The sequence below is a fragment of the Notamacropus eugenii genome, chromosome 2 (genome assembly GCF_028372415.1).
Source record: "Notamacropus eugenii isolate mMacEug1 chromosome 2, mMacEug1.pri_v2, whole genome shotgun sequence".
Lineage (NCBI taxonomy): Eukaryota > Metazoa > Chordata > Mammalia > Diprotodontia > Macropodidae > Notamacropus > Notamacropus eugenii.
Genome location: NC_092873.1, coordinates 404,062,194 through 404,086,507, shown reverse-complemented (window position 1 = coordinate 404,086,507; position 24,314 = coordinate 404,062,194). Strand labels below are relative to the sequence as shown.

At 38.7% G+C, this 24,314-nt stretch overlaps 2 protein-coding genes across 16 annotated transcripts in view; one reads left to right on the top strand and one right to left on the bottom strand.

The window, feature by feature from the left end:
* SDCCAG8 (SHH signaling and ciliogenesis regulator SDCCAG8) overlaps positions 1-12,635 on the bottom strand; it is a 289,079-nt gene extending 276,444 nt beyond the window's left edge. The window contains exon 1 of one of the 9 annotated variants that reach the window (XR_011975441.1): positions 7,983-9,206. Coding sequence is in view for 8 of the 9 variants with exons in the window: in XM_072647606.1 (XP_072503707.1) it covers positions 7,983-8,103 (121 nt within the window). In the remaining variant the exon portion in view is untranslated. Of the gene's footprint in view, positions 1-7,982; positions 9,230-12,361 lie in introns of those variants that run through there. The other 8 variants (XM_072647603.1, XM_072647606.1, XM_072647604.1 and 5 more) reach the window with 8 other exon arrangements.
* Positions 11,076-24,314, top strand: part of CEP170 (centrosomal protein 170) — a 173,699-nt gene continuing 160,460 nt past the window's right edge. For all 7 annotated transcript variants that reach the window (XM_072647599.1, XM_072647598.1, XM_072647597.1 and 4 more), the window contains exon 1: positions 11,076-11,809. The gene's annotated coding sequence lies outside the window, so the exon portion shown is untranslated. The remainder of the gene's footprint in view (positions 11,810-24,314) is intronic.

Genomic DNA, 24,314 nt, shown 5'->3' with positions numbered 1-24,314 from the left:
GATTCTAGCCTATTCAAAAGCTGATTCTTTAGTTACTATTTATTCTGCGACCTACTTTACCCAGTTATGTCTGTCATTATGTCCTTAACTAGAAAATTATCTTACATTCCTGAAATCCTCCCCCTCCAGACTTCCTAGCTTCCCACTTTCTGTAACAGACCTTTTCCATCCTACCCAGCTCATTTCCAACCACCAATGCCTCCTATATGAGATTACCTCTCATTTACAAAGTATATAATCTTGTGTACACACACACACACACACACACACACACACACACACACACACACACACACACAGAGTTGCACATTGTCTCTCATTAGAATGTGAGCTCTTTGAGGGCAGGAACCATGTATTTGCCTTCTTTTGTCTTTGTATTCCTAGAGCTTAGCAAAATGATTGACACATAGTAAGCACATAATCAATTTTTACTGATGATCATAATAAAAGAGTGGGGCTAAAATTCAAATCCAATAATTTATCTTTTTGTCATTCTCATTAAAAAAACTAATTGAAGTAAGATTTTAGAATTTCCGTGAATTCACTTCTAATAATCAAAAATATATATATAGTATGTGTCAGCAAGAAATATGGACATATGCTATTTAAATATATTATTGGAAATCTAAATACAAGTATTTCATATCATTATTTTAATACTTGTTCATTTGAAAATAAGACATATTCTTCTTATTAGAAAACATGGTTGTATGAAAAACTGACTTTTTAAAATGCCTGTGACCCATTTAATAGACATTCCAAGAAGGTTCACTATATAACTATTTGCATTATTATTTGCATTTACAACAATGCTAAAAGCTCTAGTAAAATTTTTCATATGGTCTTACAAGATCTTAAAAATGTATTTTAAATGCATTACAAAACCTTAAAATGTATTTTTGTGGACAAATAGTTATGAAAAAAATATGCGGATATGTACTCACAGAAGGTATCCAAGATGGGAGTAGATAAAATAAAGAAAACCCAGAAGATAGAGAACAAAATGATCAGAGAAAAATAAATCACCATTAAGATTATTTATTTATGCGTGTGTATGTAATCTGAGAAACACTGTCCCTTGTAAACTTACATATGCAAAGTATTAGTTTAAGTAGGCCAAAAGTCCAGATGATATCAGTTGTGCCTAACTTACTGACAAAATTATTGGCTAGAGTAACAGCACTTTCTCACATAAATAGATGTGCAGAAATCTGAGGAAAAGTGCCAACACTGCAAAAATAAAACATAAAGTCAACACTTGCTGCTGGTTTTCTTGGGCTATGTCAACTTCAAAGGATATAGAAAGTGACTTAAAAATTAAATCTACTCTTTTCCCATACTCACTTAAATTTTTCTCCTTTCCACCTATCACTCTGCACTTTTCTGCCTATATAAACCCTTACACAGAATCTGAAACATCATAAAAAGGTGAAAAAATCACACATATAAAACTATTATGTTTAAAAATCAGGTAGTATCTGTATTCTGCTCTAACTGTATATGTTTATTTCATGTCATATCTGGTCATTCAACATTAACCTGTAAACTCTTAGGTCTTGTGAGTGGGGTCCAAAGAAATCCAGGATAGAATCAGAGGACCTGAGCAGAAATCCTGTCCCCATTACTTAACTCTGTGATCTTTACAAGCCATTTATCTACAAAATGCGAGTTGTACTAGATGTCTTCTAAGGTCCTTTCCCCATCTCAATTCGTGAATCTGTTTCTCAAAGTTAAATTTTACAAACTGTCTAGCTTAATATCCAAACACAACAGATACTGTATAACATTTGCTCACTGATTTATCTAAGGTTGTAACTCTGAATATGGGCTTATACCATGAGCAATATTAATTCTCCTTCTTGAAATATTCTATAAAAAGGGTCAAGGAAACAGGCAGTTTTTAAGCACCTACTTTGAGCCAGCACCAGCAAGAACACAAACATTAGATAGAAATTTGGGCCTGGAGTTGGGAAGACTATCTTTCTGAGTTCAAATCTGACCTCTGACACTTACTAGGTATGTGACTCTGGGCAAGTCACTTAATAATCCTGTTTGCCTTAGTTTCCTCATCTGTAAGATGGAGAAGGAAATGGCAAACCACTGCAGTATGATTATCAAGAAAACCCCAAATGGGGTCCACAAAGAGTCAGATATGACTGAACAATAATGTGCCATGCTCTGTGCTAAACACTTACAAATATTATCTCATTTGACCTTCGCAATAATCCTATGAAAAAGGTGCTGTTATCCTCATTTTATAGCTAAGGAAACTATAGCAGTCAGTGATTAAAAGAATTGCCTAGAGTCATGCAGGTAGTAAGGGTCTTAGTTAAATTTGAACTCAGGTCTTTCTGACTCCCAATCCAGTACTCTAACTACTATAATACCTAGCTACCTCTAATAACTAAGAAGATTTCAGATTTTTAACTGATATTTCATGTTGCAATTTAAAGAATTTTGGGTAGTAGATTTTATTTCTTTGATATTTTAGATGTCTTCCCAATGACATTTATATTTTAGTATTATTAAAAACTTTACAAGAATCAAAAAAGTTTAGAGTTGAAAGGGAACTCAAACAGCCACACTGCCTAGAGTCATACCTAAAAAGAATCCTCATTATAATAAGACCTCCAATGAGAGGGACACCATCACCTATACCCATTTATAGACAGCTCTAAATTTTAGGAAGTTTTTCCTTCTCTCAAGTCTAAATTTGATTTTTTACAACCTATATCCTTTGCTTCCAGAAAACAAACAAAGAAACCAAAAAACCTTTCAACTGTCTTCCACATTACAACCTTTAACACACAAAGACATCATGTCTTCCTGCAAATCTAAACATTCTCAGCTCCTTCATTTAACCTGACAGCTTTCTTCTGGACAACCTATCATCTTATCTATATCCTTCCAAAACACTAGAACTGAACACAATACTCCAATGACAGCCTAGCTAGGGCAATGTAGAGCAGAGCTATCACAATCTTATGCCTTTTTTAATATAGGCCAACTTAGCATAAGCTTTTTTGGATGCCACACTTCCAACTCCTAATTGGCCTGCAGTTCGCTAAAACACTCAGACCTTTTTCTGACAAATTGGAGAACAAAATCTGCAAACAAAAAATTGAGAAATACCTGATATATATTTCTATTCCCAACCTGATATAAAAAGCACAACAAAAATATTTAAAAATTATTTTTATTCAAATTATTCAACTTCTATTCAACTCTAGCCAAGTGAAATATTTTTATGAAAACAAAAAAAGCCTGTTACTTGGCAGGCTATCATAGATTTACAGACTATGAAATAGAAGCAACTTACATACAAATAGAAGTAAAGTCATGCACAAAGAGATGAGACACTCATCATTGATACTGATAATTACATGATCTTAGAACCAATTTTTATTCAGTGACAACAAATTCTTTAACTTCCATAAAGTTATATGTGTTGAGGAAGAAAAGGCTATCTCTAGCAAGATGCTGTCAATAAGTCATAAAGTGACAGGTGCTTAAAAATATAGTGCTTATATAAGTAGTCAATCTCAGTTTCCTATTCTTCACCCTTCTGTGAACTCCTCTGCACCATTTGATGGATGACCTCCCCAATCCTTCTTCCTATACATCCTGTTCTCCCTGAGTTTTCATTACACGTTCTTTACCTGTTTGTCTGGGTGATGCTTCCCAATCTTCTTTGCAGATCATAATCCATGATCTCATCACTTTGCGTGTATATAATCTACAACTCTTTCCTAGGCCCTCTCTTTTCTCTCTAGATGAACTCATCAGTTCGTACAGGTCTATCATCTCTATATAAACAACAACCAGAACTATATATTCTGCTCTAGTCAATCTTGAATTCTCATTTCCTATCACCAACAACTTTATTGGACATCTCCAATTGGATGACCTATTGGCATGTTAAATTCAGCATTTAAAAAAAAACAAAACACATTTCACCCCTTCATATTAATTCCTTTTCCTAATTTCCCTATTTCTGGGAAGATCAGCCACCATTATTTCCAGGTTCACAGCCTTGGAATTATCACTCTCTCTCTCTCTCTCCTTCAATTCTTATATCCAATAAGCTACCGAGTATTGTTTGTTCTACCATGACAATATCTCTTGAATCTGCTCCTTCCCTCCACTCACAATAACCACCCACGTTAGGCCCTCAGTCATTTTCCGGCTGCACTGCTGTAGGCTCCTCTCTGACCTCCTATCTTCAAATCTTTCCTCTCCCCAATCCATCCACCTTACAACTGTCAAAGTAATATCCATAAAGCACATATCTTACCATGATATTTCTCTTCTTTAAGAAGCTTGAATGATGGTCTCTTACTTCCTGATTTATTTGGTTTTTAAAACCTTTCACAATATAGGTCCAATTTATTTTTCCTAAATATAATGTACATTACTCTCTTTCAGTCTCTCTACATGCCAGCTAAACTAGCCCATGCGTAATTTCATTCACAATATCCTATTTGCCTCTTAGAATCTTTAGTTACCTTCAAAGTTCAACTTAAATGCCTCCTGAATTTCCCCCCAGAAATTATTTTTTACTTACTTTGTAAATATTTTTGCTTTACTTTTCTGTGTATGTTGTTTCCCTCCAATAAAATATATTTTTGTTTTGGTCTTTACATCCTCATCACATTGCAGTAACTGACACATTTAAATGCTTGCTGAATGAATGAGAAAATGATTATGAAAACTTATTTGTGAAGGTTATAAAAGTGCAGGGTTTTGATATAAAGATGTTCCTAACCAACAATTAAGTGATATTTTGGCATGACTTCTAATTATAACTAAGTACTCTGAAACTTATGAAACTTAAAAGTCTATTTTTGCTTCTACTGTAGCTGAGATAGTTGTGGCCATTAGTTGATGTATTTTATACTCCATGGTCTTGCAGAATAACCACTTGAAATTGTGCTAGAGTAAGGAAAAGATCAGCTGCTGTGTGACTGAAATGATCAAGGTTGATTCTGCATCATTTTTAATTGACCATATTTACAACTAATTGATTTTTGTCTTGTTACTGCTTAAGTCATGGTTCTTTGTCTCTCAACGGTTCAGAAATTAAGCAGTGCTGAGATGATGAGTTAAGTTTAGAAACCCAGTTCCCCTGCTAATACTGGTTCTATTCTTGCCTCAAGGAAATCTGCTCTCCTTGAAGGATGCAGGTATGATACCAGGGAGTCTGGTCCAGCACCTATACACCACCAAGTTATCCTAGACTCAAACAATGGACATGTTTTAGTCACAGGAAGGAAGGAGGGGATTGTGGCTAGTCCCTCACCCCCAATCTCCAACCAATCATACTGATCTGGCCATTCATGATGTTGATTGAGCTTTTGTAACCAATCATAACTCAATCCCTCTCTATATGAAGTCTTGTTCTTTGTTCTATACTCCCCAAAATCTATAAAAGAGAAATGTCCTTCTTATTTGGGGTCTTAGCTTTGCCAACGAAGCTGAGATCCCATTTATTGGTAAATCTGGACTTTACTACTATAATTTATCATGCTCAGAACTTTGTGCCTCAGTTTACCTTAATTTAACTGGTACAGGATCAGTCTAGTAACTGGCAGTTCTATTTTTAATTGTATGATTTTTCTCCCCATTCCCACCCCCCTCATCCAAAAACTGGGAATCATGTTAGAAGCTATAAGTAGATAGCAAGGCAATCAGCCAACAATCATCAATAACATGGAAACACTTTTGGGCACATCTACAGATGATTCCTGTACTAGGAGACAGGCCAGTCCTTAAGCCCTACTGCCATTTAGATAGGTCCTTTCCACGCTCTACAATTTCCAGGATATTAAAGCAAAAAATAGGATATGTTTCACTGGGGAAAGGTAGCAAGAGTGAGTGAATATAGGAACAGACAGCAAGTGAGGTAAAAGTTTATTTCAAATTTCTGCTCTCAGAAAATCAACGTAAGAAAAAATTAGGTTTATAGGAAGATATAAACCTCGGTTTACTCTCTACTTTAAATTTAATCACTTTTTAATTGAATGATTTCATGTGATGAATAAACCAGTGCACTAAAGAGACATTACTAGGATGAGAGCATCAAACCAGTGCACTAAAGAGACATTACTAGGATGAGAGCATCAAATTAATCTGTCCCCTTTTTAAGGGAAGAAAGTTTTAAAAGGCCAAAACTATTAAAAATGTAGAGAACACTGTAGGAAGACTGTAAGAATACCTCACATTTTGATCTGTTATTTCCTGTCTAAATATAAATGGGAATAGTGGTGATAACTATATTTATACCTCTTGGTAAGTAGAAAAAAATTAAGGGAAAGATAGACACTGAATGTTTCCCATTAAGCACGTATTAGGACCAATCAAAAGTCTAAGTAAGAAGAGGTTTTGAGGGAATCATTGTTAATTAAAAACAAAACACAAGACTACATTAGTACATTTTAACTGATCATATATTTATAACAATGATAAAATTCTCAAGCATGGATATTCAAAACACAAGGAACTACACCGAAGTAACTCCACAATATTTTGAAACATTTATTCAAGAATACACATTTTTACTTCAAGCATCTTTATTCCTCTCTAAAGCGGAAGTTTTATGTGATTTCAGTATAATTTTAAATTCTTCCTTTATAAGAACAATATAGGAGCTTCTAAATAAAATTCAGCAAATAATGTTGGACAAAATATGGAATGCTCTGAAAGATCTAGAAATCTTCCTTTGTTCCACTTCTAGATCTACTGATAAACTGAGAACAAATCATTTAACTTATTTCTACACTTTAGTTTTGCTATTTGCAAAAAGAAGAAAAACATTTTTTGACCATATACCTAATAATGAAATAACTATGACTTTGAAAGTCAATATAGTCTAGAAATACTAAGTAAAGTATAATGATTATTAAATGAGTTCTTACTACATAGTGAATGGAGCAATGGAGTTGGAGGTGTTTAGGTTAAGGAGGAAGTGACACCTTTATTGCTTCAGCTGATTTTGACTGTTCTTTAATTGTCCCAATCAGTACATTTTCTTGGGGTCCTTCCTAGAGGGAACTGACAGAAGGAGCTTGTCAGTGGGAGAGGGAGCCAGTCCTACCAGATATGCAAGGGAGGAAACCCTCAAAGAGCTAGAACTAGAACGTTTGGGCTTTATTTTCATAAAAACAAAACAAAAAGATTACTTTTATTAAACTGTTTCCTGCTTTCAAAGTGAACAGGTCTCATTTCACTCATCAGGTTCAGAAGGGTATTCATTAAATAAAGATGACCAATGTTTAAATTCCTGCCATTTCAGTAGACACAACGTTGGCTGTTTCCTACTTGAGATCCCATCAAATGTGATCATTGATTAAAACCCGAAAGTCATCAGGTGACTCACCTAGGATGACAGCAAACAGGGCTACCCAGTTCCTACAGAAACCTGAAAAGTTGGTGGTTGGGCTCGGAGCGACATCGCCCCAGGCGTTATCTGGTTCCCGGGGATAACGATCCTGGGGCAAGGATCTTTTCCAAGAGAATCTGGTTTCAATCAATAAAGGGTGCTTTGCTAACGGTTCTTGATTAATTTTAACCCAACAGCGCCTATGAAAGCCGACTTTAGAAGACTCCAGGAAGCAGGATGCGTTAAAGAGAACATCAAGAAATAATGGGGTGAGGGGTATAGGGGACAAGGCCTGGGGAACGATCATGAGAGGAAGGAGAAGCGGTGCTGGAGGGATGAGGAGGACACCCCGACAAGGAGGAGAGAAAGGCCATGTCTCTGAAGCTAAGCAACGCCCCGGATCCCAACCCTACTCCGACCCTGGGCACATCAAGCCTTCCCGGGCATCAGGCTGCCCGCGTGGCGGGGAGGAACTCACACAAGTGTTGGAAAACACACAAGTCACGAGCTACCGGAGGAAAGATCCAGGAGCGCCGGCCCAGACCGTGGAAAGAAGCCCGGGGAAGCCCGGGGCTGGGGCTGCGGTAAACGACCCGTAACTCACCCCTGAGACTCCGCTGATAGTGCCCCAGAGCCTCCTCCAGGGCAGAGTCCCCCAGAGCCTCCTCCAGGGTAGGGTCCCTCAGGGGCTCTGCCGGGGCAGGATCCCCCAAGGCCTTCGCCATGCAGTGACCCCGGCCCGTAGAAGCTCCTACAGAACCTCCTCGGTGGGCAACGGGCCCACAGCCTCCTAGCTTCCAGACCTCGCTGTCAGAGGGGCGCCTGAATGGCAGGACCTGGCTGGCGGGAGGGGGCGGGCGCTGTCCACCCGCGGGCCCCCATGATGGATAGTGGAAGTTGTAGTCCGTCAGGTTCTCGTATTGCCGCTTTCTAGACCCTGAAGAAGTCTACGGAACACTACAGTTCCCAGGAAGCACCGCGCACAGGGAAGAGACAGTTTGGCCTCCAAGCTCAGTTGCCTGGAGACAGCTTGGAGGCTCCACCCTCCCCTTCCTTCAGACTCCAAATTTCCCCCTCCCCCATTCTCGTTTCTTAGGCAGTCTGGAACACCCAACTACCAAAAAAATGAGCTTCTGAAGATCTTTGCCCTACCATTGTTGGTTGTTCTTCATCTTGGAAGAGGACCAAATGACAACACCGTGTTAAAGTGAAATTTCAGGGTGTCTGCTGTGGCTGATCAGACTGATATGAGCTCAGAATGCTCTACCACAGGATGGGCACAGGTAGTCCCCGTGAATATTTGGGCTGGATACTCCAAATTTGTGCATTCCATGTTTACTTTGTGCTGTCTCAATTCTGCTTTGTTCATAGAGCACAGCTCCCTTTCTGATATGGGCACACCATGCTGAGCAGTCCTGTGCCCGTGTCTCCCATGTTGCACAGGTAAATACAAAGTTCTTAAGAAAGACCTTTAGAGTGTCCTTGTATTGCTTCTTCTGGCCACCATGTGATCGCCTGTCCCATATGAGCTCTCCATAAAATAGTCTTTTTAGCAAGCATACATTTTGCATTGGAACAACGTGGCCAGGCCATCCCAGCTGTGCTCTCTGAAGCATCGTTTGAATAGTTGGCAGTTCAGCCCAAGCAAGGACTTCAGTGTCTGGTACCTTATCCTGCCAGGTGATCCTCAGAATTGTCCTAAGACAGTTCAAATGTAAGCTATTCAGTTTCCTGGCATGGCACTGGTAGACTGTCCATGTTTCACAAGCATATAACAATGAGGTCAGCACAATGGCTCTGTAGACCTTCAGTTTGGTAGTCAGTCTAATACCTCTTCTCTCCCAAACTTTTCTTCAGAGCCTCCCAAACGCTGAGCTAGCTCTGGCAATGTGTGCATCAACCTCATTGTCACTGTGTAAATCCCTGGAAAGTACACTACCAAGTTAAGTGAACTTATCCACAGCATTCAAAACTTCTCCATTTGTTGTAACCAATGGCTCCACACATGGATGGTGTGGTGGTGGCTGATGGAGCACCTCTGTTTTCTTGGTGTCAATTATTAGGCCAGAAGTAGCACAGGCAGCAGAGAATTGATCCATACTTTGTTACATCTCAGCTTCAGAGGCTGCATTGAGTGCACAGTCATCTGCAAACAGAAAATCATGCACCAACACTCCCTCCACTTTGGTCTTGGCTTGTAACCTTTTCAAATCGAAGAACTTACCATCAGTATGACAGTTGACCTTGATGCTGCGTTCATCCTCATTGAAAGCATTTGTCATCATGATTGGAAACATCATACTAAAAAAGCATGGGAGCAAGCACAGAGCTCTGTTTCACTCCATTGATGACTGTGAAGGCACGAGAGTATTGTCCATTATCCAGAACCTAGGCAAACATACCATCATGAAACTGACATACAATATTGATGAATTTTGACATAATTCTCCATAAGCCCTCACAACTAACAGTGTCAAAGGTCTTGGCCAGATCTACAGACATTGTGTACAGACCTCTGTTCTGCTCCTGGCATTTCTCCTGGAGTTGTCGGGCAGAAAACACCATATCAACTGTTCCCCAGCCCTTTCTGAAGCCACACTGGCTCTCAGGTAGACCATCTCCCAGGTAAAGGATCAACCTATTAAGAAGGACTCTAGCAAGAATTTTGCCAGCAATGACTAAGAGAAAGACTCCCCTGTGATTGTCACAGGACAATCTATTTCCTTTACCTTTATAGAGATGGACAATGGAGGCATCCTTGAACTCCTGGGGATAACCTCCTCTTGCCATATAACTTGGAAAATTTCAGTTAGATATTGTATGAGCAATGGTTTCCTTACCTTGTAAATGTCAGCTGGAATAGAATCAGCATCAGATGCTTTGCCACATGAAAGGATCCTAATGGCCCTCAAAACTTCTTTTTCAATTGGAAGTTCAGCTAAGGAGAGATTGATTCCAACCTGAGGAAAATAAATGGTCAATGGCCTCAGCATTGATTGATGATGGTCTGTTGAGAATACTATGGAAGTGTTAAGCCCATCTCTCTCGGATCATGTCCTTATTATTAATCAATGTGGCTCCATCAGCACTGAGTACTTGTGAAGCACCACAGGTTTTTGGTCCATAAATAGGTTTTAGGGAATCAAAAGCACTTTGGATTGTTACCATCAGAATAAAGCTGAATTTCTTCTGCCTTCTTACTGAGCCAGGAATCCTACATCTCTCTAAGCTTTGCTTTTGATGGAATTAAATGCTGCCTTCTTAGAGGTGGATGAATTATCCTGCTGGTAAATCCTGTGGAGTTCTTGTTTTTCATTTACCAGCTTCTGAATTTCCCCATCATTTCCATCACACCAGCGTTTGTGAGCAAATGCAGGGATGTACACCAAGCCTCTGAAAGTTTCCCACTCCTTTTCGGCTCCAGTATTGCCAGTTGTGTATAGGCTCAATTTTCCCTCCAAGTCAGCAGCAAACTGTTCATGCTCAGAGAAGAGCTCTAATTTGTTGACATTAATTCTTCTGGTAGTTATTTTGCCTTGGGGCGGGGGGGGGGGGCGGCGCTTTTGATGAATTCGAATATTTAGTTTGGAAAGGATAAGTCTATGACCAGTCCAGCAACTCTGCATCACATATTGCCTTTGTCACTCTCCCATCTTGTCTGTCTCTTCTCCTTACAATTACATAGTCTATTAGATGCTAATGTTTGCTGTAAGGGAGAATCCATGAAGTTTTATTGTGTTTAGGTAGAGGGAAGACAGTGTTGGTTTTGATCCATGGACTCCTACAATTAAGCGAATGAAACGTTATGACTCCTTTTTTACGGTTCCATCTTCGATTACTACTACCAGGAGTAGCCTTGGCTGGAGAAAAAAACTCAATTTCAACAGTGAAAGATGTGTAGTTCCTGGAGACTACAAATCCTAGCATGCCAAGGGAACTGGCCAGTTGTCGTGGAGTTGGCGCACTGCCCCCTGGGATCTGTAGTCCTTGTTGGTTGCAGTCCAAGCTAATGACAGTAGTTTCTTCATTGTTTCTGCCGGTCCTAGGGGCACGCTTGCGCAGTGGGCTGCTGCGAAATCGTGTGGGTGGGACAACGACCCTCCAGGCAACTCCTTTTCATTGTCTGCCTTTGGCGCCTGCGCAGTAAGAGAGAGCTGGGGGAGGAGGAGGGGGCAGGGCTCCCTCCCCGGCCTCTCCTGACGCGCCTGCGCAGTGGGCGGCCGCTCTCTGCCGTTACCGCTATGTGTGGGGCGTGTGTGGAATAACGTTATTGCCGAGCACGGTGAAGAGAACGGGGAGTCTAGGGGCGACGGCAGCGACGACGACTACGACGACTACGGCGACGGGTTGGCGGGGGGACGGCGTGCGAGAGACTCACGGGACGCGACGCGCCCCGCCTCCCCCGTCCGGTCCCTCTCGCTATGGTGAGGGGTAAGTGATGCGCTCTGCTCAGCCGCCTGGCTCAGTGATGCCGTCGCCGCCGCCTCCCCTTCTCCAGATCCTCTTTCTAGGAGAACCCCTGGTGTGCGGCCGGGCTTTCGGGGTGGGGGGAGTGCAGCTGGGAGAGGAAAAGGGGGGGGGGTGCTGCTTTCCGGATGCTCCTCGCGCCGCGCCCCCCCCCCCCCCGCCCCGGGGGATTCGGCGGCCCCGCCTCCCGGCCCCCCCCTTCCCTCTATTCCCTCCGGGCTCCGCTGGGCTTTGCTACCCAGGCGGCCTCGGCGGCTGCCGGCTGACTCCTCCCCCTGGAAATGTGCATTTATTCATTTTGTGTTCCGTGGCTTTGTGCCGCTCCTCCCCGCGCCGAGCGGAGGGCGCGAGGGGACGGATGGGCGGGCGGGAAAGAGCCGCTAGCGGCGGGGACACTCGGGAAGGGGACCAGATCGTGCGTGTGTGTGTGTTGGGTGGGGTGCGTCTGTGCGTGTGTGTGCGTGTGTGGCGGTGTCAGGTCCCGCCTGGCCGCGGTCGCAGCCCCGCCGTCCTCACCCTTCCCTCCCCGGAGGGAGGAGGCGGCCTTCGTCGTCCCCCTCATTGTCCCCGCGATGCCCCGGCGGGTGTCGGCTTTGGGTCGGGCTCCTTCCGTATGGTGCCCGGTGTGGGTCTGGAGGCTGTGGGGCTCCTGTCCGCGTTACATAAGCCTCCTCCTACGTGGGTCTCGTCTTTATTCCGGATTTCTTTTGTGTGTTTTTCCACAGCCTGTATGTAAGCCTCTGGAGGGCAGGGCCCGAGTGTCTGAGAATCTGGAGGTGTTGTAGCGCTCCGTGGAGCGAGGCTCCCCCAGGCCGGCGCCGGAGCGCGCGTGGGGAGCCCGCGTGGGGAGCCCGCGAGGGGCTTTCTTTTGTTTTCCTGCCGTGTGGATCCTGTACTGGTGTGCCTTATTTCGGAAGAGTTCTTTTGTGTTATTCTTCAATCAGCCGTGCCCAAGGCGTGCACTCGATGTTTACGTGTTTGTTTTAAGGAAACATCACCGGGTGATGGATAATATGTAGATGAAGTTTTTCATGATTCAGTTCCTAAATAGTGTTGTTTATAACTGAATACTGGTCAGACCGCAAATAGAGGGAAGGGAGGAAAGGACAAAGCAGGATGAGGAGGAAATCAAGAGAAAGGGGGAAATGCTGCTTTGAATTCTCTATCTAGGGTTGTCACTCAATTATGAAAATGCCAAGTGGTTGAAGAACGTGTTTCAGCCATTATGTGAAAGCCGGGTTTGCAGTGATTGCTTTCCAACTTTGAAGATAATTGCCATGTACCAGCATAATAGACTCATGTTAGGAAGGCACCTTATCATGTACACAGTCTCTCTGTTTTGTAGATGAGGAAGTGAACTCAGGTGTATACATTGTGTTTTGTCTAAGATTTTTTGAGAAATTAGTTGCAGTCTCCAGAGTAGCATTTAGGAATGCCTTTTCCTGAGTAGTTTTTTTTTTTTAACCCCTTTACCATAGTACTGTCTTTGCAGAGGTTGAACTGAATTTTTTATTTAGTACAGAGTGCATTTTTTTTGCAGTACTGTACATATTCTTTGGGTTTTCTTTCACAATCAGAATAATTGATAATGATTTTACACGTAAATTTTTAAAAATAAGAAGCCAAAGTTCTAGACAAATGAAATTAGGGAAATGAAACTTATGCGTAGGCATCATTAACTTGTAGAAAAATGGGTTCTAGTCCTAAAATGGACTTTTATCTGAAGATAATTTGTTATATATGCTCAATTCCACTATAAGTGATCTATCTGATCTTGACCCTCTATTACTTCTCCACCCCCAGATCTATGATGTTTTTGGTGTAGGGAACTCCAGTTAGAGGAAATTCCCTCTACCAGTGCATATTAGCAATTGTTCTGTAACTAAATCTTAGAGCATTGTTTGAGGCACTGAGAGAGTAAAAATTCTTTTCTTAGGTCACTCCTTGCTTCTCTATGATAATATATAATGTTTGCAATTGTAGCAGCCATATTGAAACCATAAGAATCAAAAATAAATTCAACAAGGTAAATAATAGTTCTTTTGTGTTCCCTGGCTAAATAATAAAAATAACTAGCACTTACATAGAGCTTTAAGGTTTGCAAAGTGCTTTACATAAGTTTTTCAATTCTCTCAGCAGTTCTATAACATTATTAATATAAGGTAACCGAGACTGAGGTTTCAGGGACTTACTCAGAATCGGACAGGTATAAGCTTCTCAGGTTGGGAGGAGAAAGAACAGTCCTGAGAGTGAGAAGCAGATTGGGAAATCAAATGAGCATAGCAAGGAGTTCTTCATGAACATCAGAGCCAGGCGCTCACCAATCAGAAGAGAGGAATGATGAATCATTCAAGTTCTGTACTTAGTATTTTGTTGAAAAATGAATACTAAACTTAGTAGGGCATTTCAGCCTATAAACTTTATGCATTTTACTGATTACATTTTTATATATTGTATTGTTTTGGGATTTCCCTATGTCTGAATGTGTACCCTGTAGTAGCTTATGATTTTTCCTGTGTAAATTGCCTAAGATTTCAGTGTAAGAAATTTCTGTGTAATTCTATATTCACAGTTATCACTTCGGAATTTTGTCTTATTTCCTTAAAATTCGGTAATTATCTCTTTGTTCTACTTTTATCCTGATGAAAGGTACAACTTCTTAGCAGGATTCAACATCTGTATTAAATGTAAATGATAAGGTTTAGAATTTTTAAAAATGATATCATGTTCATTGCCTTATTTTATGTGACTGCTGCTAACTTGGAGAGGTGCCTAAGAGTAATGGACTGAGTCAAGAAACTTGGTTTTCATTAATGACTGGGACTTTACTAGCTGTGTGATCTTGAGCAAGGAAATTGAACTACCTACCTAACAGGTTGGTTGTAATGAAAGTGTTAGACCTCAAAGCATTATTATATAAGTGAGCTGTTAATATTCTTTTAATTTTATCTTTTAGAATTAGAATTGATATAATTTAGATATCACAGCAACAAACTATTGCCACTTTAATCATGTATTGGGAATTTAAAGCTGATACTGTTGTTCCTATAGAATAGAACATAATTATTTTTGTAGCAAAAAATGTTTATGGAAATTATGAAATCACCCCAATTTTCTTTTCTTTTTTGACTTTTGTATGTTAGTAACTGTTCATAGTTTACTGTTTGCAGACTTTCTGGTTAACACAAACAACATAATGTTTAATTTCTGAATTTTGCTGTTTATTAGGTCAGTTATATTTCACAATTTGAAAAAAATTGACACAAGATTAAAACAGTGCATGGCTACAGCTTGATGGGTAGATAAGTAGGTTAAGTAGTACAATGCTACAGATATTGCCACCACCCCTAAAATGTGAGCTCTTTAAAGGCTAAAAAAAAAAAAAAAAAAAAGATATATGCTTGATATAACTGTGATCTCATGTATGAGTGGTCCTTCCAACAGCACAAATTTCAACGTATCCAGGTTTTTTCATATTGTGCAGCTCTTGTTTGAGACTTTGTATACCTACAGGCTGTCCATGTGCTTATCTTCTTTTCCAGACTTACATTTCTTTGGTAATTTCCTTTGATTCACTTTTCTTGTGCAGTTATTTGTAGGTAATATGATGAAACCTACTTGGGCCCGTCTTGTGCATCTCTTTTACTCTCTTAAGTAACCCCAAAGGATTGTTCTTGGTAAATGATTGTGTTTGAAGATTTGCAATGCTTCAACATCACTTGAAGAATATGGATGCTAGAAAATGGACCTTTGTTTTGAGAGAAATTTGAGTTATTAAAAGCACTGTGTAAAAGGCAATCTCTAGCCCATCAACCAGGATTTTATTGATCACTTACTATGTCCTAAGCATTGGATAGTCAAAGAAAAAGCAGAAACATTTCCTGCCCCCTAGGAGCTTACATTTTAATGGGAAAGAGAATATGTATATAAATGTACTTACAGAATAGGTGGAAGTAACCTTAGAAGAAAAGGCAGATTACCTTCTCAGGACGCTGGAAAGGGATTTCTATAGAAGGCAGTATTTGCAGAGTTTTGAAGGAAGCCACAATTCTAAGAGGAAAGGATGAGGAGGGAGAACATTCTTGGTAGGGGAAACAGCCAGTGAAAAGGCTAGGAGACAGTAGATGGAATGTCATGTGACAAATGACACAAGGGCAGCATCCTTGGACAGTAGTGGATGCTGAAGGGAAATAAAGTATAAGAAGACTGGAAAGTCAGAAAAGAGTCAGGTTGTGAACGGTTCTGTGGCCATTTCATTGTCTATCTACTGTATCTCTGAAAGCTCTTTACCCTGATATGGGGCAAGATCTTCGGGTTTTCAGTCTCAGGATATCATAGTATGAAAATAAGCATTCTAAAATCGCTTGGTTTTTCCTGTGTGGATAGTTAGACCAAAGACTTTGGAGTAATTATAGATTTCATTTAGGAGACTGCAGTGTTTTATGATGTAGACTGTGTAATGTCATCTGTAAACAGAGGCATATAGAGGAACTCACCTTCTTTGGGAATTCCACCTTCCATTTTGGACTCTATAGAATATCATCCATGACTCTAGCAGACACTTGAGTAAGCATATTGCTCTCTCTTACACATCAATTGATATTAGTAATGAGGGTTGTTAAGCAGTTATTTCTCTTATATCTTGTGTAATTTTGACATCGTAAGTAGCAAGAATTGACATCATAAATAGTAAGAATCACTGAAAAATAATTATATAAAATTGTCATATAAATATATTTACTATAAAATGTTATGTTTAATTCAAATAAATATGCTGTATTCATGTTTTATCTTATTTGCTCTCTTTATATTTTGCTTGTACTTTTCTATAATATGCCATTTTCAGTACTATATGTGAGAGATTTGAGAGATAGCAATTTTTTTAATTTTTAATAGTATTTTACTTTTTCCAATTATATGTAAAGATAGTTTTCAACATTCATTTTTAAAGATTTTGAGTTCCAAATTTTTTTCTCCTTCCCCTTTCCCCTCCCAAAGATGGCAAACAGTCTGATATAGGCTATACAAGTATAATCTTGTTTAACATATTTCCATATTAGTTGTGCTATGAAAGAAGAATCAGAACAAAAGGGAAAAAACCACAAGAAAGAAAAAAAGAGAAAAGAATATGCTTTGATCTATATTCAGACTCCATAGTTCTTTCTCTGGATGTGGATAGCATTTTCTGTTGTCTTTGGGAGCTGTCTTAGATCATTGTATGCTGAGAAGAGCTAAGTCTAAGATAGCTTTTTTTTTTTCTAATCTATAGGTGATTCAGGAGATGTTCTTGCCCATGCAGTTATGGAAACTAACAGTATATTGAGATTCTGCGTGGTTGCTGAACTCTCACCTTAAATAATGACTGCTCTAGCACATAATTATAGAGTCTATGTAAGTTTTATATGAGGCAGTCTAAATGGGAAAAGCATTATCTATATCTGAACCAGCTTGTTTATTTTAATAGGAAATATTAGAGGAGTGATGTTTGGAAAATATTGGGGAAAGTAGAAGTTCTGCTCTTCTGGGATCAACCACATCTGATGAAATTTTAGGAATAATGAAGACAAACTGGGTGGCATCCCTGAGAGACTGACAAGGATGGTGAGAGAACTAGTGAATATGGCTTTAAAAGATTGATTGAAAGAACTGGGACTACTTAGCCCAGAGAAGAGACTTATTTAGGGCTTTCTATTTGTCTTCAAGTATTAAAGTGTCATCATGTTCAATAAAGACTGGATTTGTTTTGTTAGGTCCCAGATGACAGAAAGAAGGAGGAGCAGTTGAGAGTTTTAAAGAGATTTAGGTTTGATATAAGGGCAAATTACCTAGTGAATAGAGCTATTCAAAAGTGGAATCTGCTACCTCAGGTCCTCCTTAGAAAATAGGGAATTGATCAGATGATATCACCCCATCCTATTCATCCCTACACACTCATTCAGTAACCCCATTTGAGGTTTTCTTGGCCAATATACTAGAATGGTTTGCCATTTCCTTCTCCAGTTCATTGTACTGATGAGGAAACTAAAGCAAACAGGGTTAAATGACTTGCCCAGGGTCACACAGTTAATAAATATCTGTAAATAATAATTGTTTCTATTCTGGCCAGAAACTCTGAGGGTCTTCATCTCTCAGATTGATTCTTTTTGAAAGTTAAACTAGTTATCTTTTGCCTCAATTTTTACCTAGCCTTTAATCACTAAATGGATGTTGCCTTAGACAAACTGAGACCTGGGAAAGGCCTTAGCTTAAAAAGGCCCAAAGCATCTGGGGCCTTCTGTAGTCATTCTGATCTACATCTTGGCACTGGAACCAGGTGGCTCTGGAGGAGAGAATGAGACTAGTGACTGAACAGAAAAAAGGACAATCTGTGAGTAGTAGTAGCTGCTCCTTGGAGATCCAACTGGCCAGTTCCAGTTGTTCAATGCTGTTCCTTCCTTCCTCTCTCCCCTCCCTCAGTCCACATAAGGAATTAAACTCTTACCTGCCCAAAGGAATATAAATTTTGATAGCTGAAATATCACAAGATGTCTTGGGTTTTAGAGGCTAGATTTTTTTCTTCCCTTTTTATTAGTTTTGTCACTTAAAAAAAAACAAAACCTGGGACATTTAATCCTTTTGTCCCATGTAGTTTCATTTATGATCTTTTGAAATACAGCACTGGAAAACACAGTTTTGATAAAACCCATTGGAATTCAAATGGAGCTACCTGACCATGTGTGAAACCCAAATCACTCTGGTTCTCGCTGATTGGCCAACAAGAGGTCCCAGCCCAACCCTCGCTTGGTCATTGTTTGGATTTTGATGGCTCAGAATGAATGTAAATGCCAATTTTTTCTGTTTTGACCAGAAACCCTGAAAGGTTTCCTCTCCTAGGTTGATTTTTTTTTTTTGACTAAGTGAAAGAGGCCATGTTTTGCCTCATTTCTTACCTAGCCTTAATTACTGAATGGGTGTTTCCCTCAGACAAACTGAGATCTGAGAAAGGCCTTGGCTTAAAAAGGCCAAGGTTTCCTACTCCATCCAGGGCCATCTCTAGTCATCCTGATCTGTATCTTGCTGGTGGACCCAGATGGCTCTGGAGGAGAGGGTGAGGCTGGTGACTTTGCATAGTCCTGTCTCACTTAAGTGCTATTTACTTGCAAGTCAAGACATCACCTCCCTGATGTCATTGGTCCTCTTCTGTATTGAAGGATAAATAACAAGTCAGTGACACAGCCATCACTTCCTTGTGAGAGATTCTTCATTACTACTCTTTATTATTTTCTATGCCTAACATCCCAGGGAACTAGCAGAAAATGAAATCATGGACTGTATCAGGGCCAGATATGCTGGAAAAGACACCAAAGAACAACAAATCCCAGAAGTCAAGTTGCTTTGCCCCAGAGGTCTCACCTAACTCATTCTTTTTTTTCAAAGATAATCAATTCTTCAACAAGAGTAGGATTAGCTAGCTTTACCAGCACCAACTTGAAAGTTTTTATGTTCTGGCTGAAGTCACTTATATGATGGTAGCATAAGTTGGTACAGTTCTAAGGACTTCAGACATTCATTCTTCCTTGCTGCTTCAGTTGCTTTAGTGAATACGCAGCCTAAGAAGAGGGCAAATGACGTGCCCAAAGCCAAAGAATTAGGCATCTTCAAATCCCAAGCACTTCAAAATCCTGAATAATTATCATATGTTTGAAAGAATGCTATATTTAAAGTTAGATGATTTAGTTTCTAGTCTTAGTATGCTACTACAGCTACATTACAATTAATGTTAGTTTGAATAATGGGAAACTTGATTTTTTAAATTTTAAGTGATACCTACTTATGAACCACAATTACACAGTTAATTACACAATGTCACAGTTAATGTGACAGTATGAAAGCTCTTCAAGGGTTTTAACCTTTCTCTGTGTCATCAGTCTGCATTTGCCTATTGTTGTATAGATATCTTCTGCTGCTACATATATATTAAACAACAGGTATACTACTACATACTTTATTAAATAACATACTATATAATTTTAAAAGAATATATAATTTAACAAAATAAAAATGGAAGAATACTTCAGATAGAAACACTGACCCATGCAAAAAAGAAGAAATTTATTATTACATTAGAACAAAAATTTGATGTAATCAAATGACATGAGTGTGGTCATAGTATCTCTAAAATAGGATGAGATTATCAAAGGCCTGAATCTATGGGACAGAATATTATCAACACTTGGGCAAAATAAAAGAGAAAAGCATAGTTGCATCAGTTTTTTGTGGTTTGCAAATGAACAAAAATGCTACAGTGATAGAAAAGGAGAGTATTTTAGCTACATGGATTGAAAAAATTATAATAAGAATGTATTCTTAACAGAGTAGCCCTTCAGACAAAAGGGCTACTGTTTATTTCAGGCAGTTTTAAAAAACTGGAAATGAAGTAGATAGTGAAAATTTCCTGCAGGTATTAATGGATCACTTTGAAAATTGCATTCATTTGCATAATGTTGCCATTATGGAGAACAGGTCAGTAAAGATTAGAAGGATGTGGAAACTAAATATCCTGATGTTTTGAAGAAAATAATTAAAGTGGATATGTAGATCAACAAATTTGTAATGTGAATGGAAGAGGCTTAGTCTGGAAAAGGTTGTCTACCAGAATTTACAAACCACCTGGATTTAAAGTAAGGTTTTCTGGCACTTTACTTGAAAGGTAATGCAGAAGAGAGTTTTAAATTAAGACCAGTTTATGCTTATCAGTCTTTAAGTTGGTGCTCTTGGAAAAGGATGGCTTTTGGATGGCTACAGCCATCATCACTTCTTTCCAGTTCTTTGACAGTCAAATAAGAAGCAGTTTTGGAAAACTGGTTTTAGGTTTTATCTTGGTTTTTAAACTCAACAGTTAAAAAATATTGCAAGGACAGCAGTATTGTGTTTTAAAACTTTACTGATTTAGATAAAGCCCTAGTTCATTGATCATGGCTCATTATATGAGAATCGGAGCATGCAAATTCATCAAGATGAGGATAAAGCTTTCTGTACCTCAGAGTATGTATGAAGATTTGAAGAAAGGACAATTCAGTCAAATGTTGCTAAAATATTTTAAACAATAATAATGTTTTCATCATATAATCACTGTAGGCTTATCTTTGTATATGATAATTGATTTTTAAAAATTTGTAATATTTTAATTTCCTTTCTGTAAGTACTCTATTAATTTGTTTATAATAAATTTGAATCAGATATTTTTCTTAATATATGTGCTGCCAAAGCAAACATGAAATACAATTTTCTTATCCCTTGGTATTACGTTAAATAACAGATTTTAAAAACTTATTTAAGAAAGTTTTATTGCATGTTTTCAGGCTGAACTATCATACTTTACATATAATAATAGTATAATAATATTCAAAAAGTATGAATTTGAATAATACTACCAGTTCATGGGATTATTTGCATTAATCAGGACCTAGCTATTATTAATGGAAATTGAAAATTATTATAACTTGTGTGGACTTGGGTAAATCACTTAACTTTCTATAGTCAGTGACATCATCTATAAAGATGAAAAAGGGAGGATGTTAGATTTATCTATCTAGTTATCAGTAACAAGCGCCTAGTGAATGTCAGGCATTCTCTTAGGGAGTAGAGATGTAAAAAGTGAGACAGTCCTTGCCCAGTTCCTTCCATCAAGGACTGTATTTTACTAAGATGATGATAGAGCATGCATTAATATAGATCTGTGATCTCTTCAACTTGGCTACTTTTGCTAACAGCGTAAATCACAATCCATCCACTCATTTGGTGAATGTAGCTTTTTGTCTGCGTCCTGATGTAAATCCTTCTACAAGGTATCCTTGTACAAGGGATCCAGCATACTTGGATCCTTCCTTTTAGATGTCTTAACTTTGCATGAAAAAAACTGGAGCAAATAGGTTATTCACTGGCTTTCTTGTTCTTTTGCTACATGACTAGCCTACTTTGTTTTCTGGCACTGTATCTCTCATCATATTGTTCTCTTATGCAATTTAGCATGGAGATGTAGATTTAGAGTCAGAAAGAAATCTTCCTCAGATGCACAAGACCTGTGTGATCCTGGACAAAACCCTTAACTGCTGTGTTAACTGCTTCAGTTTCCTCTTCTGTAAAATGGCAAGAATAATAACCCCTACCGCACAGAGTTGTTGTGAAGTTCAAATGAGATGATGTATGTAAAGCATTTGGTAAAGCTTAAAGTACCACATGAATGCATGCACATTCACACCTACCCTGTGGTCCTTTCTTTGGGTGAGCTATGGCCTATTCAGAATCTTTAGTATTTAGTGACTTAAAGCCATACAGAATCATGGAAAGAATTTTGTCATTCTTATGCAACAAGCATCTAATTTGTGCCATAGAGCTGCTAGGTTCTGGGAATCCAAATGATTTAGTTATAAAGCGGTCCTCATAACAGTCATGAGTTATATAGTTCTCAGTATTATCATCCAAGTATTACAGATGAGTAAACGTGTTTAGAGAGATGGCTCCAGCATTTATACCTAGGTTATTGTGTAATAGAAGGTCCATCATATTCGGAGTCAAGACCTGCTGTGTATCCTGTGGCTCTACTCAATCAATGTAAACATATAATTTAGACCTGTGGTTCTTAAAGAACCACATTAGAAACAAATGATTGCTTGAGTAAGCACCCTGCAGATTGTAAGCACCCTACAGATTACTCAAAGGCATAAGTATAAAAAAAAAATCACTGAAATTGTTTATGTCTATTTATGATCTGAATAAATACTTATACTTTAATAAAAGCCAAATATAGTTTATTGGCATCACACCAAAAAGCACCATCAGTGTGCTTGTTAATTCTGGTGAGGGTCTTGCTCTTTTTCTCTCTCCTTCTTTCCTCCCCCCCAAAGTGGTGATCTCTTTGAGGTATAATATCGTCAGTCATCTTGAACAGTTCTGTGGAGTTAGTGTTCTTGGTGAATGAGGACAGAGTCCATAGGAAAAAAAAAAATCAAAGCCACTAAAACTCTAAAATGCATCAGAATCATGAATCTGAACTCATGGCACCCAGTGATTGAAAAGGTCAAGCTCATGGGTTAAGATCTCATGACTTGTGAGAAAGCATTATTGTAGTTAGTTTTCAGTTGGTATGAAGACTAATATGTAAGAATCTGTAAGACCTCCTTGCCCGTGGACTGTGCTGTCCAGTCTGTGTATGATTTTGTTTTTTGTGCTTTGCTCTAGATCATAGGGGAGAATAAACAAAATTCAGTGCAGCTCCAAATCTATATGGACACTCCCTTGTCAAAGGAGATATTTGCAGGTGGACTAGCTTCAGAGATAGACTTTTATATGACCACATTGCTGGCTGAGTTTGGGTAGAGAAAGTATTTATTTCCACCTAGCTTAGTTCAGCGTAGATAGGTCTGGTCAATTCTTCTACCAACTTAGTGTATAGTTCAAAAACAAGCTGTACGTAGTAGAGATTCTGGTTCCATATAAAATTCTTTTTTGGTTTTTGGTAAATGGAAAAGTTCATGTTTATTGAAGTTTGTCAAGAAAATTGGAAAAAAATGGTCAATTTTAGAAGACTAATTTCAAAATAAAAATGAATATAAACAGCCAGAATTTTTTTCTAATATAGACAACTCATAAAAGTTTGGAACAAGTATCTTGATATGAATCCAAACAAAGCACAGCTGTGGACTTGCTTTTATTTATTTATTTATTGATGATGCAGAGTTTCAGTTCTTTCTGCAAAGAAGGATGGGAGTAAAATAATTATTATTTTTGGTAAGGATGCTGTTTCTTCCTCTTAGTTTTGGATAAACTAATACTTGATAGTGTTGTACTTTGAATCTTATGAATTTTTAAAATATAAAGTAAGGAATTACATGTTAATAGCAAGTATTTTGGTGCTTTGGGCATATCTCTTTTATATTACCTTCTCCTATGAGATTACCCTCCTGCTACTCTGTATATCTTGCATGTTCTTAGTTATTTTCATGTTGTCTGTTCCATTAGAATATGATCTCCTTGAAAAGTATTGTTTGTGTCTTTCTTTGTCCCCAGCACTCAGTGCAGTGCCTGACACATACATAGTAAGTGCATAATAAATGCTTTTTAATTGATGACTTCTCATTCTCATTACATGCCCAGCTCACCTCTTTTCTGTTCAGGCATGCATTTATATCTTTTGCATGAGTTTGTACTACATACCCATCCTACTTAATATCATACAAAAAAAGTTGTCCTTTGGGTTACCTATGTTTATAGTTTTTACTTATGATGGGACAGTGAGTTAGGAGTTGCTTCTTGTTATTGAGAAATCTATGTCTCAGGATCCAGATTGGAAGCTGTGGCAGAGGCAGGAAAGATCAGGAACTGATTCTGTCCTGTAGGAAGTTAAAGAGTTTGAAAAGGAAGAGGGAAAAGGAAAATTTATATTTTTTATCTCCACTGGGCTGGACAACGTGAGTTCCTTTTCCTTACT